This window comes from Sorex araneus, chromosome 8 (genome assembly GCF_027595985.1).
Source record: "Sorex araneus isolate mSorAra2 chromosome 8, mSorAra2.pri, whole genome shotgun sequence".
NCBI lineage: Eukaryota > Metazoa > Chordata > Mammalia > Eulipotyphla > Soricidae > Sorex > Sorex araneus.
In genome coordinates this window covers 37,764,239-37,785,001 of record NC_073309.1, presented here as the reverse complement: position 1 = coordinate 37,785,001, position 20,763 = coordinate 37,764,239, and the positions used below count along the sequence as shown (strand labels likewise).

General features: G+C 42.0%; 1 protein-coding gene across 2 annotated transcripts in view; it reads right to left on the bottom strand.

Annotated features, from left to right (window-relative positions):
- Window positions 1–20,763, bottom strand: part of DPY19L3 (dpy-19 like C-mannosyltransferase 3) — an 83,589-nt gene that overhangs the window by 7,973 nt on the left and 54,853 nt on the right. For both annotated transcript variants that reach the window (XM_055145266.1, XM_055145267.1), the window contains 5 exons: window positions 16,376–16,498; window positions 15,748–15,859; window positions 15,090–15,146; window positions 10,247–10,329; window positions 1,720–1,852 (listed from right to left, as the gene is read on the bottom strand). In XM_055145266.1, coding sequence (XP_055001241.1) covers window positions 1,720–1,852; window positions 10,247–10,329; window positions 15,090–15,146; window positions 15,748–15,859; window positions 16,376–16,498 — 508 coding nt within the window. The remainder of the gene's footprint in view (window positions 1–1,719; window positions 1,853–10,246; window positions 10,330–15,089; window positions 15,147–15,747; window positions 15,860–16,375; window positions 16,499–20,763) is intronic.

Below are 20,763 nucleotides of genomic sequence, written 5' to 3'. Positions count from 1 at the left end.
ATAAAGAAAAAAAAGTGACAATAAGAAACAGGAAAAGTTTAAAACACTGCAGGAGAGGACAGAGAAGCAGGAACTCCTTGGTATGACGGACTGGAATATAAGTTAATATACTCTGTATAGAGGGTTACTTAATAACATCTGGGGCCAGAGCGATAATAGTACAGCAGCTTGGGCATTTACCTTGCAGGCACCTGACCCAGGTTTGATCTCTGGCACCCCCCATGACTCCCCCAAGCCTGCTAGGGGTGATCACTGAGCACAGCCAGGAGAAAGCCCTGAGAACTGCTAGAATAGCCCCCAGACAAAACAAAACAAAACCCTATCGAGGCCAGAGACATAGCAGAGTGCTTGTCTTGCATGCAGCCAACACGGGTTCAACCCCTGGCACCACACAGGAGTAAGCCCTGAACAAGTCACACTGGGTTGGCCCCAAAGTGATCTAATCCCACTCCCACCCCCGAAAAAAAAAACAACACCCCACAAACTACCTCAATGACAAATATCTCAACCTGAGACCAACAATTTCCACCTCTCAGAATTTGATGCATAGACAGATCTACGTCTGCACCAACGTGGAATGATGCACATACAAGTTTATTATTTGGAGTATCGTTTACATAATTGCAAAAGCTAGGGGTACAATCGGGGCTGGCGCAATAGCACAGCGGGTAGGGTGCTTGTCTTGCATGTGGCCGACCCGGGTTTGATTCCCAGCATCTCATATGGTCCCCTGAGCACCGCCAGGGGTAATTCCTGAGTGTAGAGCCAGGAGTAACCCCTGTGCATCACCGAGTGTGACCCAAAAAACAAAACAAAACAAAACAAAACAAAAGCTAGGGGTACAATCAAAATGGTTGAATAAAATATGCTACAGGCACATTAAAAAAAAGTATTAGGCTGTTTTCTAACTATCAAGCAAAACGTCAATACATTAAATAATATCCGATATAGAATGATCTCTAAAATATATTGTGTCGAAATAAACAAAATGTAGTATAGTATTTCTTTGGTAAAAGAGGGAAAAAACCAATACAAACACCTGACTATGTGCATATGCATATCATTTTATAGAGGCTGTATTATAAACCTCTGCATATTTACAATGCTATCTGCATATTTTTTGCATGTGTCGAAAATATTTGTGGAAGTGCACATGAGACCCTGGTGATACAACCTACCCTCCTGAGAGCTGGAACACAAGGGGGAGGGATGTTCTTCCCTGAATTTTGAGTTGTGTAGCTGCACAATCTATTAACACACACACACACACACACACACACGTTCATCATGCACTCCTTTTCCTTCCTTTCCTAGTCCATGCTGCAAGGTGCTGAGCTTCTCAGTCCCCTTTCTGCCCACCAGGGCCACGTGGCATCAAGGCATTAATAGTAGGCCTTCACCGGATGTGGGCACACTGGGAGACAAGAACCAAAACATCTCCTGACTTCAGTTCTGACTCCCCCTGCGAAGCCACCAGCGAGCACTAAGCCTGGGCTGTAGACACACACACACACTCACACACACACACACACACACACACACACAAACACACACACGCACGCACGCACACACACACACACAAACACACACACGCACGCACGCACACACACACACGCACGCACACACGCACGCACACATGCACATACACACACACACACGCACACATGCACGCACACACGCACGCACGCACGCACGCACACACACACACGTGCGCCTTACTGCTTTGGTGCGCTCTCGCAGGCTGTTGTCCTCGTAGTGCGGGTGGTTGGTCAAGGTCCGTCCTGTGCACAGCTTGACGCCGGCCAGCAGCTGCATGCTTCCGGCGAACACCGCTTTTCTCGAGGTGTGAGAGCTACAAGAGGTCAGGGTTTGAATTAACACCACGGCTCAAGAGGTCCTCGAAGCCAGCAACAGAGAGTCTGTGACCGTCCCAGGGCTCCTCAGCTCACCAGGAAGCGCTGAGAGTCAGGGAGTGACGCGAGAAGCTATCGAAAGGCCTCTGACTTATACTCAAGCTATCTCATCTCACCAACGTTTGCTTCTCTGTCCCGACAGTGCTGAAGACTGCTAATGGACTCTTTGGATGCTTTTGCTCGAATAAAGGATTGCCATAGGATGCAGATATATCCTGCGTTTGTCTTCTCAGCTAAAACCCCCAATTCTCTTCCACCTTGCTCTGAGGAGAGTGAATTTGAAAAGAAAAGAACTCCAGAGATGGGTAATGCTTTTTGTATTAAACGTAAAGGGCTGCCTGGAGGAAAATAAAAAATTCTAAGGCTAGGAACTGCAGTTGATCATGAGTCATTATCAAGGGTTTCTATTTAAAGCCAGCAAAGAAAGATCAGAGATGTTACTATAAATTACTTTTCAGAAAAACAGAATTAGGGAAAACAAAAGAATATGGAAAGAGATTACACAATAGCAAATATGTAATTACTCAACATGGAAAAGTACCAAATTTCACTTGGGGAAACAGGAGTATTTTATATATTTCCCTTAGCTGGATGCATCTTAGACGAAGGCAGGACACTCGCATTACTGCTTCAGGGAACTCATTTTCCAGTTATCATCAAGGTGTGGCGACTCTCTAAGCTTTTCTCTTTTCCTAGAAAAAGGAATCTGAGGGAGACAGTTCCTTGCTAATCAATGAGGTATCCTTTTCTCTCTCTCTCCTCCACTTTTTTCTTTTTCTTGTGGGGAGGTCACTCAGGGATCTCTCTTGGTGGTGCTCGGGGGACCCCTATGGGATGCTGAGGATGGAACCTGGACCAGATGAATGCAAGCCTACCCGCTGCACTATCTCCTCAGCCTCTGCGGTATATTTTATGGTGAAGAAGGGAGCAGTTCTTTTCTTGGTGTGGGGGACAGGTGAGGAGTGAGGAGAGAGGGTCTAGGCCACACCCAATGGTGCTCAGGGATCACTCCTGGCTCTGTGCTCAGGGATCACTGGTGGAGCTGGCACACGGAAGGCCTCCACCCCTTAAACTCTGTACTATTTCTCCTGCTCGGGTTCTTCCGTGAGTTCCTCTCTACGTACAATTTCTGTAGAATTCCCACGCGAGGCCCTGTAGAAATACTGCAGAATATAATTATTCTTCACGTGTGAAGAAAGGACATCTCGGGCAGAGAAATAGTAGAGCAGGAAAGGAGTTTGCCTTGCATGGGGCCGACCCTGGCTAGATCCCCAGCATCACACATGGTCCCCTGAGCACCTCCAGGAATGATCCCTGAGCACAGAGCAGGGAGCAACAACCCTGGAGCACTGCTAGGGGTGTGGAAGAAAGAAGGAAAGAAAGAACAAAGGAAGAAAGGAAGGAGAGAGAAAGAGAAAGAGAGAAGGAAAGAAAGAAGAGAAAAAGAGAAGGAAAGAAAGAGAAAGAAAGGAAGAAAGGAAGAAGGGGGGGTCTATGCTTGCTAGGGTAAGGTACAATGGTGACAAGAGATGAAGAAGAAATCTAATTAAAAACTCAACATACTCTGCAGATAAAGTTAGAGCATTCCGTTCTTCTGGGGAGTTTTGGGAGAGCAGAGCAAGAACTCAGTTCCAGTGCTAAAGTTTCTAAGAAAAATCCCATCACATTAAGCTGCCTTACACGATGCTGTTTCCCCCACAGTTTTATGCTGAGACCACAGAAAGCCCCGACAAAAGCCTTAGATATCAACGAAGTTAAGATGCCTTATAGGTCAATAGTAATATTTATAAATTACTTACTTTTTTAAAACATTCAAGATTTTCTTTCTACTAATGACATTCTCTTTCACGAATTCCAATGATCTTTCTTAAGTGATGAAAGAAAGTGGACAGAATTATAATGAGCACACAGGGAATGACACAGCTTGCATTATCCCTACTCACAGGACAGCCCAGAATATAGATTACAAGAGAAAAATGTTTTATGTGAGCCCGGCTCTGTCTGAATAGGTTGTCACTATGCTGACAACCAGATGTTTGCTCATCCCATCCCCCCAACCCCCACCACACTTTGCAAGGAATTCGTGATGCTGTTTCATTTGGTCACAAAAATATGAAGGTTTACATGCAAACAAGGCACGTGCGCAGGGAATGTTTTTCCAAAATGCAATTTATTCAATGACTACTTACTAAATACTCAGCCAGTGCCAATTACACTGTGCTGCCCTCATTTATCATATACCAGAAGAGCGGAAGAGAAGACGGACAAACATTAAAGAAAAGGCCCTCATCTTTTGCAGCGGGCCTTCTGCCTTTTGTAGATTCGCAACTGGCATACACCACTCCACCGCAAACACAGATACAAACACATGACCCATCCATGCCAAAAGGTGGCTGTCTGGGCCTTTCAGTTGCCATGACGGGGCAGAGTAGAAGACAAGAGGCACGAGAGGGGGAGCCTTGCCCAGAGGGCACAGCCTTCCCGCCTACAGGGTGGCAAACTGACCGACCCACACCCCCGACACAACTCCAGCAGCTGCGGGCTCACATTCATTCAATCATAAGATGCTACAAAATCCTAAACTGTCAAAAGTCCTTCACTGCTCCCGTAAGTTATGAAAGTGAAAATGGTAAGTTATTCATTCTTCAAACCGGTCTTCAAGAAACTTCAAGTCTGGCTCTTGAGAGTCCAATCTGATGTCAATGATTCTCCCTGCTTACTGATACCTCCTGCAGGCCATCAGACACTCTGGAAAGGGGGGGCAAGTTGTGGAATGGTTGCGGTGAATAACGCCACTCTCCTCAGTGTTCGTTAAGAGAGAGCACCAGTGTTCCTGGGAGGAGTTCTAATGTTGAATAAGAGTCAGATAACGGGGAAAAAAAATGAAACGTGCTCAAACTGCTAAGCTGCAATCCTCTGGACTGTTCTACCAGTCTTTCACCAAAGCTTCTGGTTTTAAAGAAGTAAAACAGACCATGTGCAGGGCATTTGCCTTGCATGGTGCTGACCCTGGGTTCCATGGAAGGGAAGGAGGAGGAGGAAGAGAAGGAGGAGGAAGAGAAGGAGAAGGAGTAGAAGGAAAAGGAGAAGGAGAGAAGGAGCAGAAGGAGGAGAAGAAGACGATAAAGATAAAGATAAAAATGCAGGTTCTGTGGTGGGGGAGTAGGGGGGGGAGAGAGAGAGAGAGAGAGAGAGAGAGAGAGAGAGAGAGAGAGAGAGAGAGAGAGAGAGAGAGAGAGAGAGAAAGGAGAGAGAGATAGTGAGAGAGACTATGTAACCCATTCAAAGCCCTGAGTTTAATCCCTCAGCACTGTATACACCACCTGGTGTGGTGGCCCCTATGAAGAAAAACAACTTAGATTCACTGTCTTTATATTTTCACTGTGATAAACTAGGCAGACAAAGGGAAAAGGGATTCTTTGTCCTTAAGTAAATATGTGTGCTATGACAGATGTGAGTAATACTGGGTATTCTCCCTTCACTAATACCTTCCTCATCCAGCCTGTGTCTAAAAGAGCTTAATGTGCTTTTAACCACTGAATGACATGTCTCTATATTATAGGAAAACAAAGCAATTTTTGCCAACATTGAACAAATGATGTATAAAATGAAGGGTAATTTGTTTTCATAGTTTCCTGCCAAGCTTCAAAGCCAAGCTGCCCAACATGCAAACAATTTCTCCTGCACGAACTGTCACTAAATAATGACAAGGACTCACAGGTCAAATGGATTTACATTATATAATTTAAATGTCATTTCAGGAAGGCCTGATGACACTGTGAACAAATAATCTCATTTCTTTTTGAAGCTCCCAACTTTCAACAAATTGAACTAATGGGTAAACTGAGCACTATAACGTACCATATGAATATATTCTTTCCACTTCAAAAATTTATCGTTGTGCAAACACTACAAAGTGATCCATAAAATATAAAAGAGGCTTACAGGCATTTAAGGTCTGAACTTTACCTAGATCATGTTTAAAATATTGAATTATTTTGGCTTTGATTCAATGCGAAGAGAGGTTTATTTTCTCATCCCGTTAAAGAAAATAATGTACATTCAGTCTTCATTATGGGTAGAGACTATTTCTAGTAAAAAAAAAATACTGAAGTCAAGCAGTTAAAATATCACACCTCAAAATAGTCAAATCTACAGATCTATGCAATGTGAAAGAAAAATGTCAGAAAAGATTTTCCTAAACAAACAAACAACCCCCAAACAAATGAAGGCATGAAGGACATGGAGAATGAAAATGAGCCACCAAGTGTATGTATGGGCCCAGGACCTGTTGAAGTGAACATACTTTCTAATCACATACAACATCAGGAAACCACCAGCTGGGCTTTGCTGAAAGCAGTCTCACTGTATCACTGTCACTGTTATCTGCTGCTCATCAATTTGCTCAAGCGGGCACCAGTAACGTCTCCATTGTGAGACTTGCTGTTACTGTTTTTGGCATATTGAATATGCCACGGGTAGCTTGCCAGGCTCTGCCATGTGGGCAGGATACTCTCGGTAGCTTGCCAGGCTCTCCGAGAAGAATGGAGGAATCAGGGGTGGAGGAATTGAACCCGGGTCGGCTGCATGCAAGGCAAACACCCTACCCGCTAGGCTATCTATCCAGCCCAGAGAGTATTAACATAGTTATTGACCTTAAACACTATTATGCTTAATTATCGTTGATTCTTTTTTTTTTTTAAGGGAGGTGGGGATCAGAGTGATTATTTAACAGGCTGAAACTATATTTGCAATCAAAAGACTCAATTTGATCCCCAGTACTACATCTAAGCACTGAGTCAGGAGGTCTCCTGAGCACTGTAGCCCCAGCACAAATTAAGAAAGAAACAAAAAAGAGACAATCTTCAGTGGGAGGGAGGGAGGGGTGGAAAAGAGAGAGAGAGAGAGACAGAGGGAGGGAGAAAGAAAGAGAGAGGGAGAGGGAGAGGAAGAAGGAAAGGCAGAGGGAGAGGGAGAGAGGGATGGATGGATGGAGGGAGGGAGAGAGAGAGAAAGCAGTAACAGAAAGGGAAAAAAAGAAGGCAAGTTTTCAATCTTTGTATCCAGAAAACACTATCAGCAAAAGAGGGCAAACATGAACACAGTCATTTCAACCTGCCGGCCAAGGAGACAGGCCGGGCCCTAGCATGATGCATGAGACAGGAAGAGAAATCTGTTGGCCAGGGTTGAGGATAGAAGGCTTCTACCCATTTCCTGGTTCTCACGGGGAAGAACAAGACACATAGATAAACGAGAAATCCAACTCCTAAGTAATTCCTGGTATTATACTGAAACTTAAATTTTTACTCTTGTATGGATAGGAAAGAAAAAACAAATCCACCCACTTACCTCTATCGCTAAGAGATAGGAAAGCAAAAGACGATCTCTAAAATCAGAATTCTAAAAACATTTTCCCACTGGAATCCGTGAAGCCTCTAACAATGGTTGAAACAGGGTCAACGGGGGGGAACGCAGAAGGAAAGAAAGAAGGCAAAGTGCTGGGAGGAGACTAAACTAAATTCCCTCTAATGAAGAAGTAGTGACAGTGGCTCGCCCGAGTGCCGACAGGTAGAATGCCGTGTCCTCTACATACGTAGCTGGTACGAGACATAACTGTTGAGCTTTATTAATATACAACTTCCGAGAGGCAATAACTCCAGGCCTCTAGGCTTTAAATATCTTCACAGAAATGAAATCTCTGTTCTGACGCCTATCATATTAATAGTGTTATACTACCTCCTGCGGGTGCTGGAATGGGTGGGGCAGGGAAACCAACGACCTCTAATAAATGGGTGTGTGGGGGGCACACGTTCTGTCTGATTAATGAAGGCAGGTTTCCAGGACACTCATCCTTTCCCCTGCAAAGGGGGTGGTAGGCTGAATATCTTGGGAACTTCTATTCTAAAGGGAAGCCCTTAATTATCTAACAGTGGTGTGGGGGCCAGAGTCCTGGTTTGCGCCTGCGTCAAGAACCCAAAGCAGAGACTCTGTAATGGTGGATAAGCTGCCTGAAGTGGCACTTCAGAAAGAGTTGCCTGTCCCAGAATGGAGGGTCACTTCAGGGGTCCCTAGGGTTTTTGCAACTCAGTGGTCCTCCTCCGGATTCAGCCTGGAGGGCAGACATTCTGCCATGGAAACGGAGTCAGTTCCCACGCCAGTAACTGCCTTCAATGACCACAGGTTGGAGAGGAAGAGAGGTCTCTCTCCAACAGTTCTGGGTCCCCCCACCCCAGAGCTCTGGCACTGCCTTCAGACTCGGAGACCGACTTGGGGTGCCCCTGGACCACGGTCCTCCCTCCTGCCGGCTTGGTACCACCGCTGTCACCGAAAGCTGAAGGTCCTGTTTTATGTTTCAAAACCAGAGGACATTGGGGGCAGTTAGAAGAATAGTAAATCCACTCACTGTGTTTGGAAGTGATGTCTTACAAACCAGAGCTGATGTAAATGTTGATTTAAACAAATTGATTTAGTGTCTAAATAGACCCTTTTTTGGCATACATTCATCATCACTTATGCTCATTCCACAAACATGCCCAGCAGCTATTTTTGCAAAAACAATAATTTAGATTTGAAGAATTTTACAGGGAAACAGGCAAGATTAGAACACAATGGGAACATTATTTTCCCCCTCAACAGTATAAATCCCTCAGTTACTAAGAATTTTTAAAAAGTCCTGAGTATATGTGTCTACACACACACACACACACACACACACACACACACACACACACACACACACGGAGAGAGAGAGTAAGTGAAAGAACTGATAGCAAAAGGAGAATCATCTAAGGAATCATTTCCCCAAATGTGAGAAACAATAGACTAACAGACTGAGTCATCTGAATATTCTCCCATCTAGTTTTCAGAACCAGAAACAATACTTTTAGGACACTTTCTGTGAAGAAAAGTATGAAAATTAAGGCCCTAGAGCCCTCGAGTCTGACACAAGGGTCACGTGAGCCCTGCAGAAGGATGCCGCGACAGTGGACAGGCTGAGGAGTGAGGTGAGATGATTCTCTCGTGCATCCAGGTGGCCCGGAAATCTGTGGCTCCAGGATCAGTGGGTACATGGCACCCATCCTATCAACACCGCAATCTTAAAAACTGAAAACATTCACTCACCTTCAGATAAACATGCCATAAATTTCTAGTTCACAAGTTAATGCAGAAGTAATTAGCTTTTTAAAAAAACAAAAAACAAAACCTAACCCTCTTTTCCTATAAACAGAAGAAATTATTTACTCTGTAATTGTCTGCCATGATTTAAAGTTAAACAAATGAAGACAGAGCATGGCTTAGGCCTCTCAGTCTTGCAAATATATGAAAAATTATACTCACTGCATCTAGTCCAACTCAGTCTGACACCGAGACCAAATGCACATATATATTTTAGACATTAAATCTCTATAAAATCCATGTATTGCCCTCACGAGACCCAGGCTATCAGCCATATTTGCCAGCTCTGTCTACCCAAGTGGTGCTAAACTGTACTGGTTAGTAAACATTAGTCAAGAGCAGGTGCCAATATGGCCACTAAAAGTCTAAGTGATGGGAATAATACAGCCAACGCTTTCTGAATATGTCCTACAAGATTTGCGATATCTATTTATGTGTGAATAATTACAGGGCTCCTTTTTGGTTATGAAGCAGAAAAACAGAGTATTGCTGGCAAATGGAACATGGCTCTGGCTAGAAGTTCCTTTGTGTGGGCAGGAGGCAGAGTTCCTTAACAAAACTTTCAAGCGCTCGAGTTTCATTCTGACGCTGCACACAAAATGCAGGCCAAAGTCAGACCCACTACAATGCTGAAGCAGTAGCATATTCAGAGAGGGAAAAAAATCTAACAACTACTGCATTTTAAATTTCCTCGAGGCCTTTGGCAATGGAAGTTGTTCAAAGGAAATCTGTGATGAATCTAATTAAGTGTAGTTTTCACCATAATGTTTAAACGATTAATAGGGACAGACTATCTTTATGTGTCAACATGAAAAGAAAATCTGGATGGTATGGAAGGGATAGTAACTGATAAAGATAAAATTGGTAGCGGGTATACAGCCTTCTTTCAAGTTCTGTCAGTCTGAAATGCATCCACCAACTACTTCTTCCTCTATGTGGGATTTCCTTTTTTTTTCTTCCCCCAAGGAATTGTGGTTAGAAAGAGTATTTCTTGAACGAAAAATATTTACAGAAATAAACTTTTGAAGAAAAAACTTAATAAGAGTGTATGTGCTTTTGCAATTACATCCAAAAATACCCCAAGAAAACCCCAAATGAGATCCACAGTGATTCTTACATGGCACTTTAAATGTTAAAGGTTAGAAAAATCCTCTTACTTAATCCAGTTCATCAGCTCCACTGTGTCTGGGTCATAGAATTCTCTCAACTCCGAGAGTTCATCCATCATTCCTGGCCAGAACTGAAATTAAAAACAAAACAAAAACAAAATCCACCCCACACCCTTAGCTATGACTAAGATTAAAGTGAAAAAAGAAACTATACATATTCTGTGGGCTCAATAAACATGCTAAGTGAACTATCAGAACTGCACTCTCCCAAGTATGAGCTCAAATCAGAGAAAGGTTTTAAATTTACTTCGAGTCAAAACTAACAGTATTGGGACTAGAGGAGTCAATATATATATATATATATATATATATATTTTTTTTTTTTAAAGAGCTCTTATTTTTATCTAAGAAAACAGTATCTAGTAAGACTGGTTACATCTGTACTAGTCTGACATACCAGAAAGAGCACCAAGGACGGAGCACAACCCCCCTCCCCCTTTCACTGGTGATGTGCCTGGAAGCACCAGTTTAGAGCTGCAAAATATGCTCTGGAATAATGAGCATCTCTGCCGCCTCACAATTACCCAAGGAACCGGATGATGCAGAGAGCTCTGTCACGAGCACTCTATTATTCATACTAATATAGAGAACCAGATTCAGTGAATAAACTTGACTTGACCAGGTTCGGAGGCAGGGCTATGATGGCAAACCTAATCCCAAATCCAGCCTCCTTTCATTGGGTAACATGGTGGTTCTATATTTTATATCAGAAATCTAGAGAAATGGTTGGAGATACTTTGATGAAATTACAGATACAGGAGGAGAGAATAACATCTGAAAGAAGGACTCAGAAAATGTGGCAGATTTGATTATTATATTTATGCCAATGGAACTTCCAAGTACTTGAGTTACTTCAGGTTATGCAGCTGCGATTAAAAAAAATTACACTGAGCTTACTGCCTAGCTAATATAATTTGTCTGTTTAATTCAACAACTTAATTCAATGCTCATTGTTTTATCAAGTCACAATCGGTTACAAAGACAAAGTTCCTTGGGTGAACTGCAGAATTAATTTCATCTACTGAATAGAAGAGTAATGACAATGTATCTCTACTTCAGTGAATTTGAAAATACAGTATCTACAAATTTATTATATAGAAACATAGTGACGAGTTTACAGTTGTGTTTTAGCTGTTTCACATTCTTTTTCTTTTTTCTGGCTCTGTGCTCAGGGATCACTCCTGGTGGTGCTTGGGAGACCGTATATGCATTGAAGCCTTTTGGCTGTGTGCACGGTAAATGTGCTACCTGCGGTACTATTCTCCAGTCCACTTTAGTCCACCTTATCACACTCCCACAACCCAAATTCAGGAAAGATTTTATTAAGGGAGGAGAAAAGTAGGGAAAAGAAGACAGAGAAGTTCCTGGATCCTGTCCTGAAGGATTCTCTTCCTATCATGTCTTTGGTCATTTTTAACAGTAAAAAAATTTAAGTTTTGTCTTCTGGGTTGTTAATCAGAAAAATTATGGTACTGGGCGATCAGGTATCAGCACTTCTGGTTCTAATTTTTAGAGAAGATGGAATAAAAGCTACCAATTGAATGACACCTTGTAATACCTTAATTATTCATTATTCTTACAAATTTTGAAAATAAACAGAATGTCATCTTTTAATTTTAATTAATTTTGGTGGTGTGTGTGTGGGGGTGGGGATTCTCTCAATGTTTAGGGGCCTAAAGGCCACTTCTGCCTCTGGGATCTCCAGGGCTACAGTCATTAGTACTGGAATGGGGCATGTGTGTGTGTGTGTGTGTGTGTGTGTGTGTGTGTGTGTGTGTGTGTGTGTGTGTGTGTGTGTGTGTGTGTTCCAGGATAGATAGAACTCCATGCAAGGATATGCCTCTGACTCCTCAGCTATTTATTTTCCAACCCTTCCACCACCAACTTTTAAAATATTTTTTCTCATTCTTTAGGTAGAGACATATATTGAAATCTGCATTCGGTGGCTATTAGGATTTCTCTAGTTTGCAAGTTTTGTAGCTAACCTGAAAACATGTTAAAATTTAGTAATATAGGGATGCTGAGAATCTCCTTAAGCAATGTCAAAGTAAGCGTTAAGTGAATGAAATTCTGTTTCTAAATGACCAGTGGTAGATTATAGAGGATTTGACCAACTCATATATGCTACTCAAAATGAGGTTCATTTTATTAAAAGTATTGGTTCCTAAGCAGAAAACCATAAATTTTAAAATAGGTTACCCTAAAGAAATATATGTCAAAAATGGTATTTTAAGAAAGGAAATCTCCTTATATTTGCTCTACAAAACTCAAATAGAGACATGTGATCTATAAACTCGTACTCCTTATAAATACATCTGCTCAATATCTGGAAAACAGATTTAGTAGTGTCCCCTAATGTATGTAACATCTTCATTTCCTTTGTGAATTTTTTTTTTTGTTTATAAGTTCCATGAGACTAGAATGTTATTTTTTTTCTTTCTTGGGTCACACCCTGCAATGCTCAGGGGTTACTCCTGGCTCTGCACTCAGGAATTACTTCTGACGGTGCTTGGGGGACCACAGGGGATGCTGGGAATGCAACCGGGGTCAGCTGCATGCAAGGCAAATGCCCTCCCTGCTGTACTATCGCTCTGGCCTCTGAAAGTAAGTTAAATATTTTACAGTGAAAGGGGGGCTCATTAGATTTTCTCCTGAAGTTCAATATTGAATATGAGGCCAACAGCCTTTAGAAAGATTCTTGTACTATCTTCCCTGCTCAGGGAATACTTATCAAGATTTTCTGGAAATGATGGCTTTTCAGTAGCATCATTAGTTCTAAGAAGAGTGGAGGGCAAATTTTTGGCCCATCCCCAATGTTAGACATTTTAGAAAGTGTGTACGTGTGTGTACGTGTGTGTGTGTGTGTGTGTGTGTGTGTGTGTGAAGGGGTACTGCTGTAGCCCTGCTAGGGTCCACCAGGGTTACACCTGGTAAAGCCAGGTACTTGCTCCAGCCCTTCAAACTATCTCCTGGCCCTGGAGACAGTTTTGATGGTCACCACTGGAGGGAGGTGGTACTGGCATCGAGGGGGCAGAAGAATGGGTCTTACAAAGCACAGCTCAATGCACAGGCCAGCCCCCTACAACAAAGAATGATCTGGCTAAAAACCCAGTGGAACAGCCATGGAGAAACCCTGTTCTGAGTCGAGTCCTCACACTCGGTGCTTGAGCACTGCCCGGAGGGTGGGGGTAAAGCACACATTTTGGGGCCCAATTCCCCATTTCCTGCTCTGGAGTGGGAACATCTGTGTGTCTGACAAGCTCTGGGGCAATATTGCTGTCCTGTATCTAGGGATGACTCCGAGTGTCAGTGCTCTGGGGTTTATTTCTTCTCTGGTGTCCTCCCTTAGTTTTATCAAGAAGAGACCCAGATTCCCAAACAGCTTAAGTGAAAAATGAACAAGAACTCAAAGAGCTGAGACATGAAAGAATTCCGTCTATACACGCGGAGAGCAGAAAAAGATGATTACAGCGTGCAGGTCCTGCTCGTGGTGAGGCCAGAATGATAGGCACTCTTTCTTCTCTACGAGGGTGTTTATCAAAATGTTAGCATCAAAGATAGTTTCTTCATTCATTATTAAACAAAACTCCGGCTTATGCCTGAGCTGTTGCTTTCCAGATGTTTAGGAAATTTCAATTATTTACATTAGAGCAATAAAATTCCCAGATGTAGAATGTGGAAATAACTTCTCTGTTCTCCAGAAACTAAGTTCACACAGAGCTCTGCCCGCAGTGGTGTTTTGATACAGAGGAGCATGATAGAAATGAATTTTTTGAGGGGCTGGAGCAATAGTACAGTGAGGAAGGCAATAGTAGCCAACCTGGGTTTGATTTCTGGCAACCCATAGGGTCCCCTGAGCACCGCCAGGAGTGATTCTTGAGTGCAGAGCCAGGAGTAAGCCCTGAGCATTGCTGGTGATGGTCCCCAAACAAAACCAAACCAAGAAATATTTCTGAATTATTGAACACGAGAATTATTCGACATCGTGCCTATCAAAGTTTCTCTTAGCCTAAAATCATTAAAATCTGTCGTGAAAATCTAACTGAATGAAAGCTGGGCTTCTCTCTGTGATGTCTTCTGTGTGTCCTGATTCCAGGAACATCTCACCTCTAGCCTTGAAATCCACTGTTCTAATTTAAAAGAAAATCTAAGAAAAAAAATTCTACATTTAAAAAACATAAGTCATTTTTTTTTAAACAAAAGGAGGGTGAAAACAAACTGTGCTACCTCCTGCCTTCATGACAATTCACGCTTACGAAACTGAACTGTCACACAAGCACAACCTACGCTGCTTTGGAAATTATTCAACGAAGAGCATGGACGGTTTTATTATTTCCTTTGAAACTGAAGGAAGAGTAACAAGGCTGACAACTTTATTTATGTGTGTGAGCCCCGTCCTCTCACAGAGATACTTTTAAACATCTACTATAAAAAAAAATTTACTGATTACAGAACAATGCATTTAAAAAACCTTAACTGCTTAAAGCAGAGAGAAGGAAAATAAGTTTTCTTCTATTCCCCTCAAAATCAGACTAGAAGACATCTACATTTGCAGAATCTGCATCACCTAAGTCAGTCAAAACCCAAATTAATTAAAATGACTAAATTCGAGTAGTTTTCAGTCACAATATTTTTTATTTGTTAAAAAGCCAGGCGGAAAGGTTTCCTCCCAATTGTCATAAGAAGCTAAGGAGGCATAAAACCAAACAGACGCTAAGTCATCCACAAAGGACTATTTGTTAGGTAATACCCAAAGCACACTGATTCAAAGCAGTTATTCTGCTAAATCAGAGACAATGTTGATGACAAGAATCAGGGAAATTATTCTTACCTTATAGCACAGATACACCAGTATTAAGATTGGTACTGAATATCGCATTACACATATCTATACAAGAAAGACAGAGAGGTTACAAATACTTTGAACACTTACTTTTCAAACCTGTCTAAAAACAAATCACCAGAAATAAAAATCTGATGGATCATGTCTCCAACACAGAACCAACTAACCAATGTGAGGTTTCTGATCACTCATTGGATGCTTGTATCTTCAACCATTTTGCCACCTCGTGAAGTTATAGGTGGAACATCTCAGAACTGCATTTATAGGTTATGTTCTTTTTATTACCATAGACTTAATAATAACAGACAATATATCATTATTATAATTCTGGATAATTGCATTATTGGTGCTTCCTTTTTCTTTCTGTGCTTTTCACTAAATTCCGTGATTTCTATATTCTGTATATGGTATACAGCTAACTCAGAATCTGGGAAAAGTGATTTGAAAAATCAAATCTAGATGACATTTAAATAAATTTAATTTCTTTTCAATTGCCATGCAATAAAGATCTTGTTTAAGCCTCAAATTTTGGTATCACTTGATCAGACTGTTGTATGGGCAATTACTGAAGAAAAAAAAGTGGTTTGAAAGAAATCTTAAAAGCCATGAAAACGGAAGGGGGAAAAAAAAAGGGACAGAAACTAACCCTCTTTGGGTTATAAAGATGGATCAACTTCAGAAGTAGCTCCCATATGTCAGGGCTGCACAAGCCAAATGACGCAAACACACACATGTGCGATGTCCACAGGTATTTCATCCTGAGAGGACAGAAACAGGCAAAGGTTAGCAAGCACGAATGATGCTGAAAGCAGCACGCAGAGCAGCTCTGCAGGAAACCGCCCTCTCTGTGCTGTGGGAGGATCTTACTGAAAGTGATGCAGAAACCAGGGACACAAGGACTGTGCTTGGACAATTATTGTATAAGCAAACACAGGCGAGCATTGGTAATTAAGGAAAATAAACAAAAACATTGTAAGTGGCCGATAAATAGTACAGTGGGAAGGGACAGGCGTCTGCCTTGCATACAGCCGACCCAGGTTCAATCTCCAGCATCCCATAGGATCCTCCAAGCCCAACCAGGAGTGATCCCGGAGCACAGAGCCAGGGGTAAACCCTGAGCATGGCTGGGTGTGGCCTACACCTCCCTCCCACCACCACACCCCCAAAACACAAAACATTATAAATAATATTTTTGTAGTAGGAGAGGATAGTAGCAAAGGACTCTGTTATAAAAAAAAAAAAACCAAACATACCAAACAGCTAAAACAAATTACCTCATTGTGCTCAAAGCCAAGAATCCAAACAGAATAGTGTGTATTAGGTTGTAGGCAGTTTCAGGTTTTAGGTCAATAGTGCATCTTCCCATTTTACCCATAGATTGCTGATTTGTAGAATCACTGCATAAAATAGCAAATGTGCAAAATGAACACTGGATACATAATTTTTAACTTAACAGAATCTTTTTAAAAGATATAAGAAACTTTTACCTTCAGCTATTTGGAAATGTTTTTTCCTAAGACAAAATAAATTAGCAATGATCAATTCTGAACTTGTTTATGGGGCTCTGCTACTATCAATATAAATGCATTAATTACTAGAATTAAAATTCAACAGGTTACATTTTAAAAAAAATTTTATTGAATCACCGTGAGACAGGTACAAGCTTTCATGTTTGGGTTACAATCTCACAATGATCAAACACCTATCCCTCCACCAGTGCACATTCCCCACCACCAATATCCCGGGTGTACCCCCCCCCCTTCCCACCCTTCCCCGCCTCCATGGCAGACAATATTCCCCATACTCTCTCTCTACTTTTGGGCATTATGGCTTGCAACACAGATACTGACAGGTCATCATGTTTGGTCCATTATCTACTTTCAGCATACATCTCCCATCCCAATTGATTCCTCCAGCCATCATTTTCTTAGTGATCCCTTCTCTATTCCATCTGCCTTCTCCCCTCCGCTCATGAAGCAGTCTTCCAGCTATGGAACAATCCCCCTGGCCCTTGTATCTACTGTCCTTGGGTGTCAGCCTCATGTGATGTTATTCTAAACTCCACAAATGAGTGCAGTCCCTCTATGTCTGTCCGTCTCTTTCTTTTTTTTTGGGTCACACCTGGCGATGCACAGGGGTTACTCCTGGCTTTGCACTCAGGAATTACCCCTGGCCGTGCTCAGGAGACCATATGGGATGCTGGGATTTGAACCCAGGTCGGCCGCGTGCAAGGCAACCTCTCTTTCTGACTCATTTCACTTAGCATGATACTCTCCATGTTTATCCATTTATAAGCAAATTTCATGACTTCGTCTCTCCTAACAGCTGCATAGTATTTCATTGTGCAGCAACAGGTTACATTTTAAGTAAAAGTTTACAGTGCTTCAAGTATTCAATTATGAGACAAGCCAATTTTTTTTTTTTTTTTTTTGCTTTTGAGAATCACTGAAACTGCAAGAGATCTGTATTGGGGTTTTATGACTTACTGGTACTTTTCAAATGTTAACAATAAGAAAAATTAATCCATAAACTTGACATTTAGTTCCTTCGTGCACGAATGATGGCATTTGTTTATACCAACGCTTCATTATGTGTGCCTAACTCTTATCAAACATGGCTACACTGAAATTATTACATCTAAGAAACAAACAACTCCCTAACATTACAACAAGCTCTTGCTGCATTTTTGTTTACTAAAACTGCATTTTTTATGTGGCTTATTTAAATCAGAATCCCAAGCTTGCATGCTGCATTTCTTCAATATTTCTAATTTTCAACCAATAAATTTATTCTCCTTATGGGAAAAGACTCCCCTATTGGTGGGAATGTTATCTATTTTGGCCTTGAAGGAAAGCAGTATGGAAATGGCTCAGTTAAGAATAGGGCTCCCGGGGCTGGAATGATAGCACAGCAGGTAGGACATTTGCCTTGCACGCGGGCGACCTGGGTTTGATTCCCAGCATCCCGGTCCCCTGAGCACCGCCAGGAGTAATTCCTGAGTGCATGAGCCAGGAGTAACCCCTGTGCATCACTGGGTGTGACCCAAAAGAAGAAGAAAAAAAAGAATAGGGCTCCTTAGGAAGAAGAAGATGGGAGGCATCACCGTCCCCAACTTCAAACTGTACTACAAAGCAGTGGTAATTAAAACAGCATGGTATTGGCATACAGACAGACCTGCAAACCAATGGAATAGTGCTGAATAGACTGACACAGACCCTGAAATATGTGATCACTTAATCTTTGATAAAGAAGCAAGAAATGTGAAGTGGAGCAAAGAAAGCCTGTTCAATAACTGGTGCTGGGAAAAACAGGACAGCTACATAAAAAAAAAAAAAAAGGAAAGAAAATAACTCAGATCTCTGTCTAATGCCAGGCACAGTCAGATCAAAATGGATTAAAGACCTCGTATCAGACCTGAATCCATAAGGCTCATGAAGGAAAATGTAGGTAGAACCCTCCATGACATTGAAGCAAAACACATCTTTAAGGATGAACCACCACTGACCAAGCAAGTGGAAGCAAAGATAAACAAATAGAACTGCATTTAGTAAGAAGCTTTTGTACCTCAAAAGAAATGTGACCATATACAGAGACATCCCACGGAATGGGAAAAATTATCTACCCAATAACCATCAGATATGAAGTTACTATCTAAGATACATAAGGCACAGGTAGAACTTTATAAAAAAAAATCGTCCAACCCCATGAAAAACTGGGGAGAAGAAATGAACAGAAACTACCTCGAAAAAAGAAACACAAATGGACAAAAGGCACATAAAAAAATCTCGACATCACTAAGCATCAGGGAGATGCAAATCAAAACAACAATGAGATATCATTTTATACCACAGAGACTGGCATACATAAAAAAGATTAAGAACAACCAGTGCTGGCACAATGTGGGGAGAAAGGGACTCTCATTCATTGTTGTTGGGAATACTGACTGGTCCAACCTTTTTGGAAAACAATATGGGCATTCCTCTAAAACTAGAAACTGAGCTTCCATATCACTCAGTAATATCACTTCTGGGAATATACCTCCAGGTTGCAAAATCACAGCAGAAATAACATCTGCACTTGTATGTTTTTTGATTGCCCAAGAACAGGTTAAAGAAACTATGGTACATCTACACAATGGAATATTATACAGCTGTTAGAAATGAAAAAAAACCAAGTTATGAAATTTACTTAAAACTGGATGGACATGGAGAGTATCACGCTGAGTGAAATGAGTCAGATGGACAGGAACAGACATAGAATGATTATACCCCTTGGTGGAATAGTAAAACAAAACTTAGTATGAGATTAACACCCAAGGACAGTAGAAACAAGGGCCAGAAGGATTGGTCCACGGTAGGAAGCTGCCTCAAGCGCTGGGGGAGAGGGCAACTGGGATGGAGAAGGGATCATTATGACTATGATGGCTGGAGGCAATTGCTCTGGATGGGAGATGTGTGCTGGAAGTGGGTGAAGGACCAAATATGATGGCCTATCAGTATCTGTATTGCAAACCATAATGTCCAAAAGCAGAGAGAGAGAGAGAGAGAGAGAGAGAGAGAGAGAGAGAGAGAGAGAGAGAGAGAGAGAGAGAGAGAGAGAGAAAAGAAATGTGGCTGCCAAGTCAGGCTGCTCTTGGGTGGGGCTCTCCACCTCTCTCTCTCTCTCTCTGGACATTATGGCTTGCAACTGTATCTCACAGTGAATCAATTAAAGAAAAATAGGGTTTTACTTCTTGGCATCTACCCCAAGAGCCCCAAATTCAAAAAGGTATTTGCACTGAACATGTTCACTGCTGTACTACTCACAGTAGCTAAGATCTGGGAACAATCCAGATCTGGAAACAAGCCAGATCAAGAATGAATAAAATACACACACACACACACACACACACACACACACACACACACACACACACACACACCCCAAAATGCTACTCAGGCATAAGAAAAAGTGAAGTCTTGTTGTTAGCTGCTATGTACCTGGTTTTACGCTGAGTGAAGTGAGCAAAGGGAGAGACAAATACATGCTGTTCATTTTCTGTGGCAAGCATCCCTCGTGGGGGATGTGGCCTCTGCGTACACACAGAGGCTGCAGCCAGAGGAAGCAAGTCTAGTCTGGCTGTGTCCGCTTCAGTGATGTAAGGGTGGAAGAGTGGGCTGGGATGCTGTGCTTTGTTGCTAAGTGATAGGGAACAGCAGGAAGGGCCAGTGTTTAAGATGAAGATGATACTTCCATAAAGGCCATGACTTGCCCACACAAGTTCAACAGGCATACAGATACGTATGATGTTCAATAATAGTTCTGTGTAATAAGAGAACTATTCTTTCCTAGAAACCCTCTTTTCACCATCCCATATCCTTAAGAAAATGAAAACGATACTCTCAGGTAATTTTTACCACTGGCAGATCTTTCTTTTTTTTAAGTGCACCATAATTTACACATTTACTGCCAATAACGTGTTGGCAGACAATGATCCAGGCAGACAATGCCCCAGCTCCAATCCCACTACCAAATGACCCCCGGTTTCCCTCCACCCCCAACCTGACCCTCGATAGACGCATTTTAAGTTTAATTATTGCACTCTGGGTCTCCTGCTCACAGTGGGCTAGCTATAGACGGATACCTCGCCTCTCACCAGGCAAGCTCAAGGTGTGACTTAAAC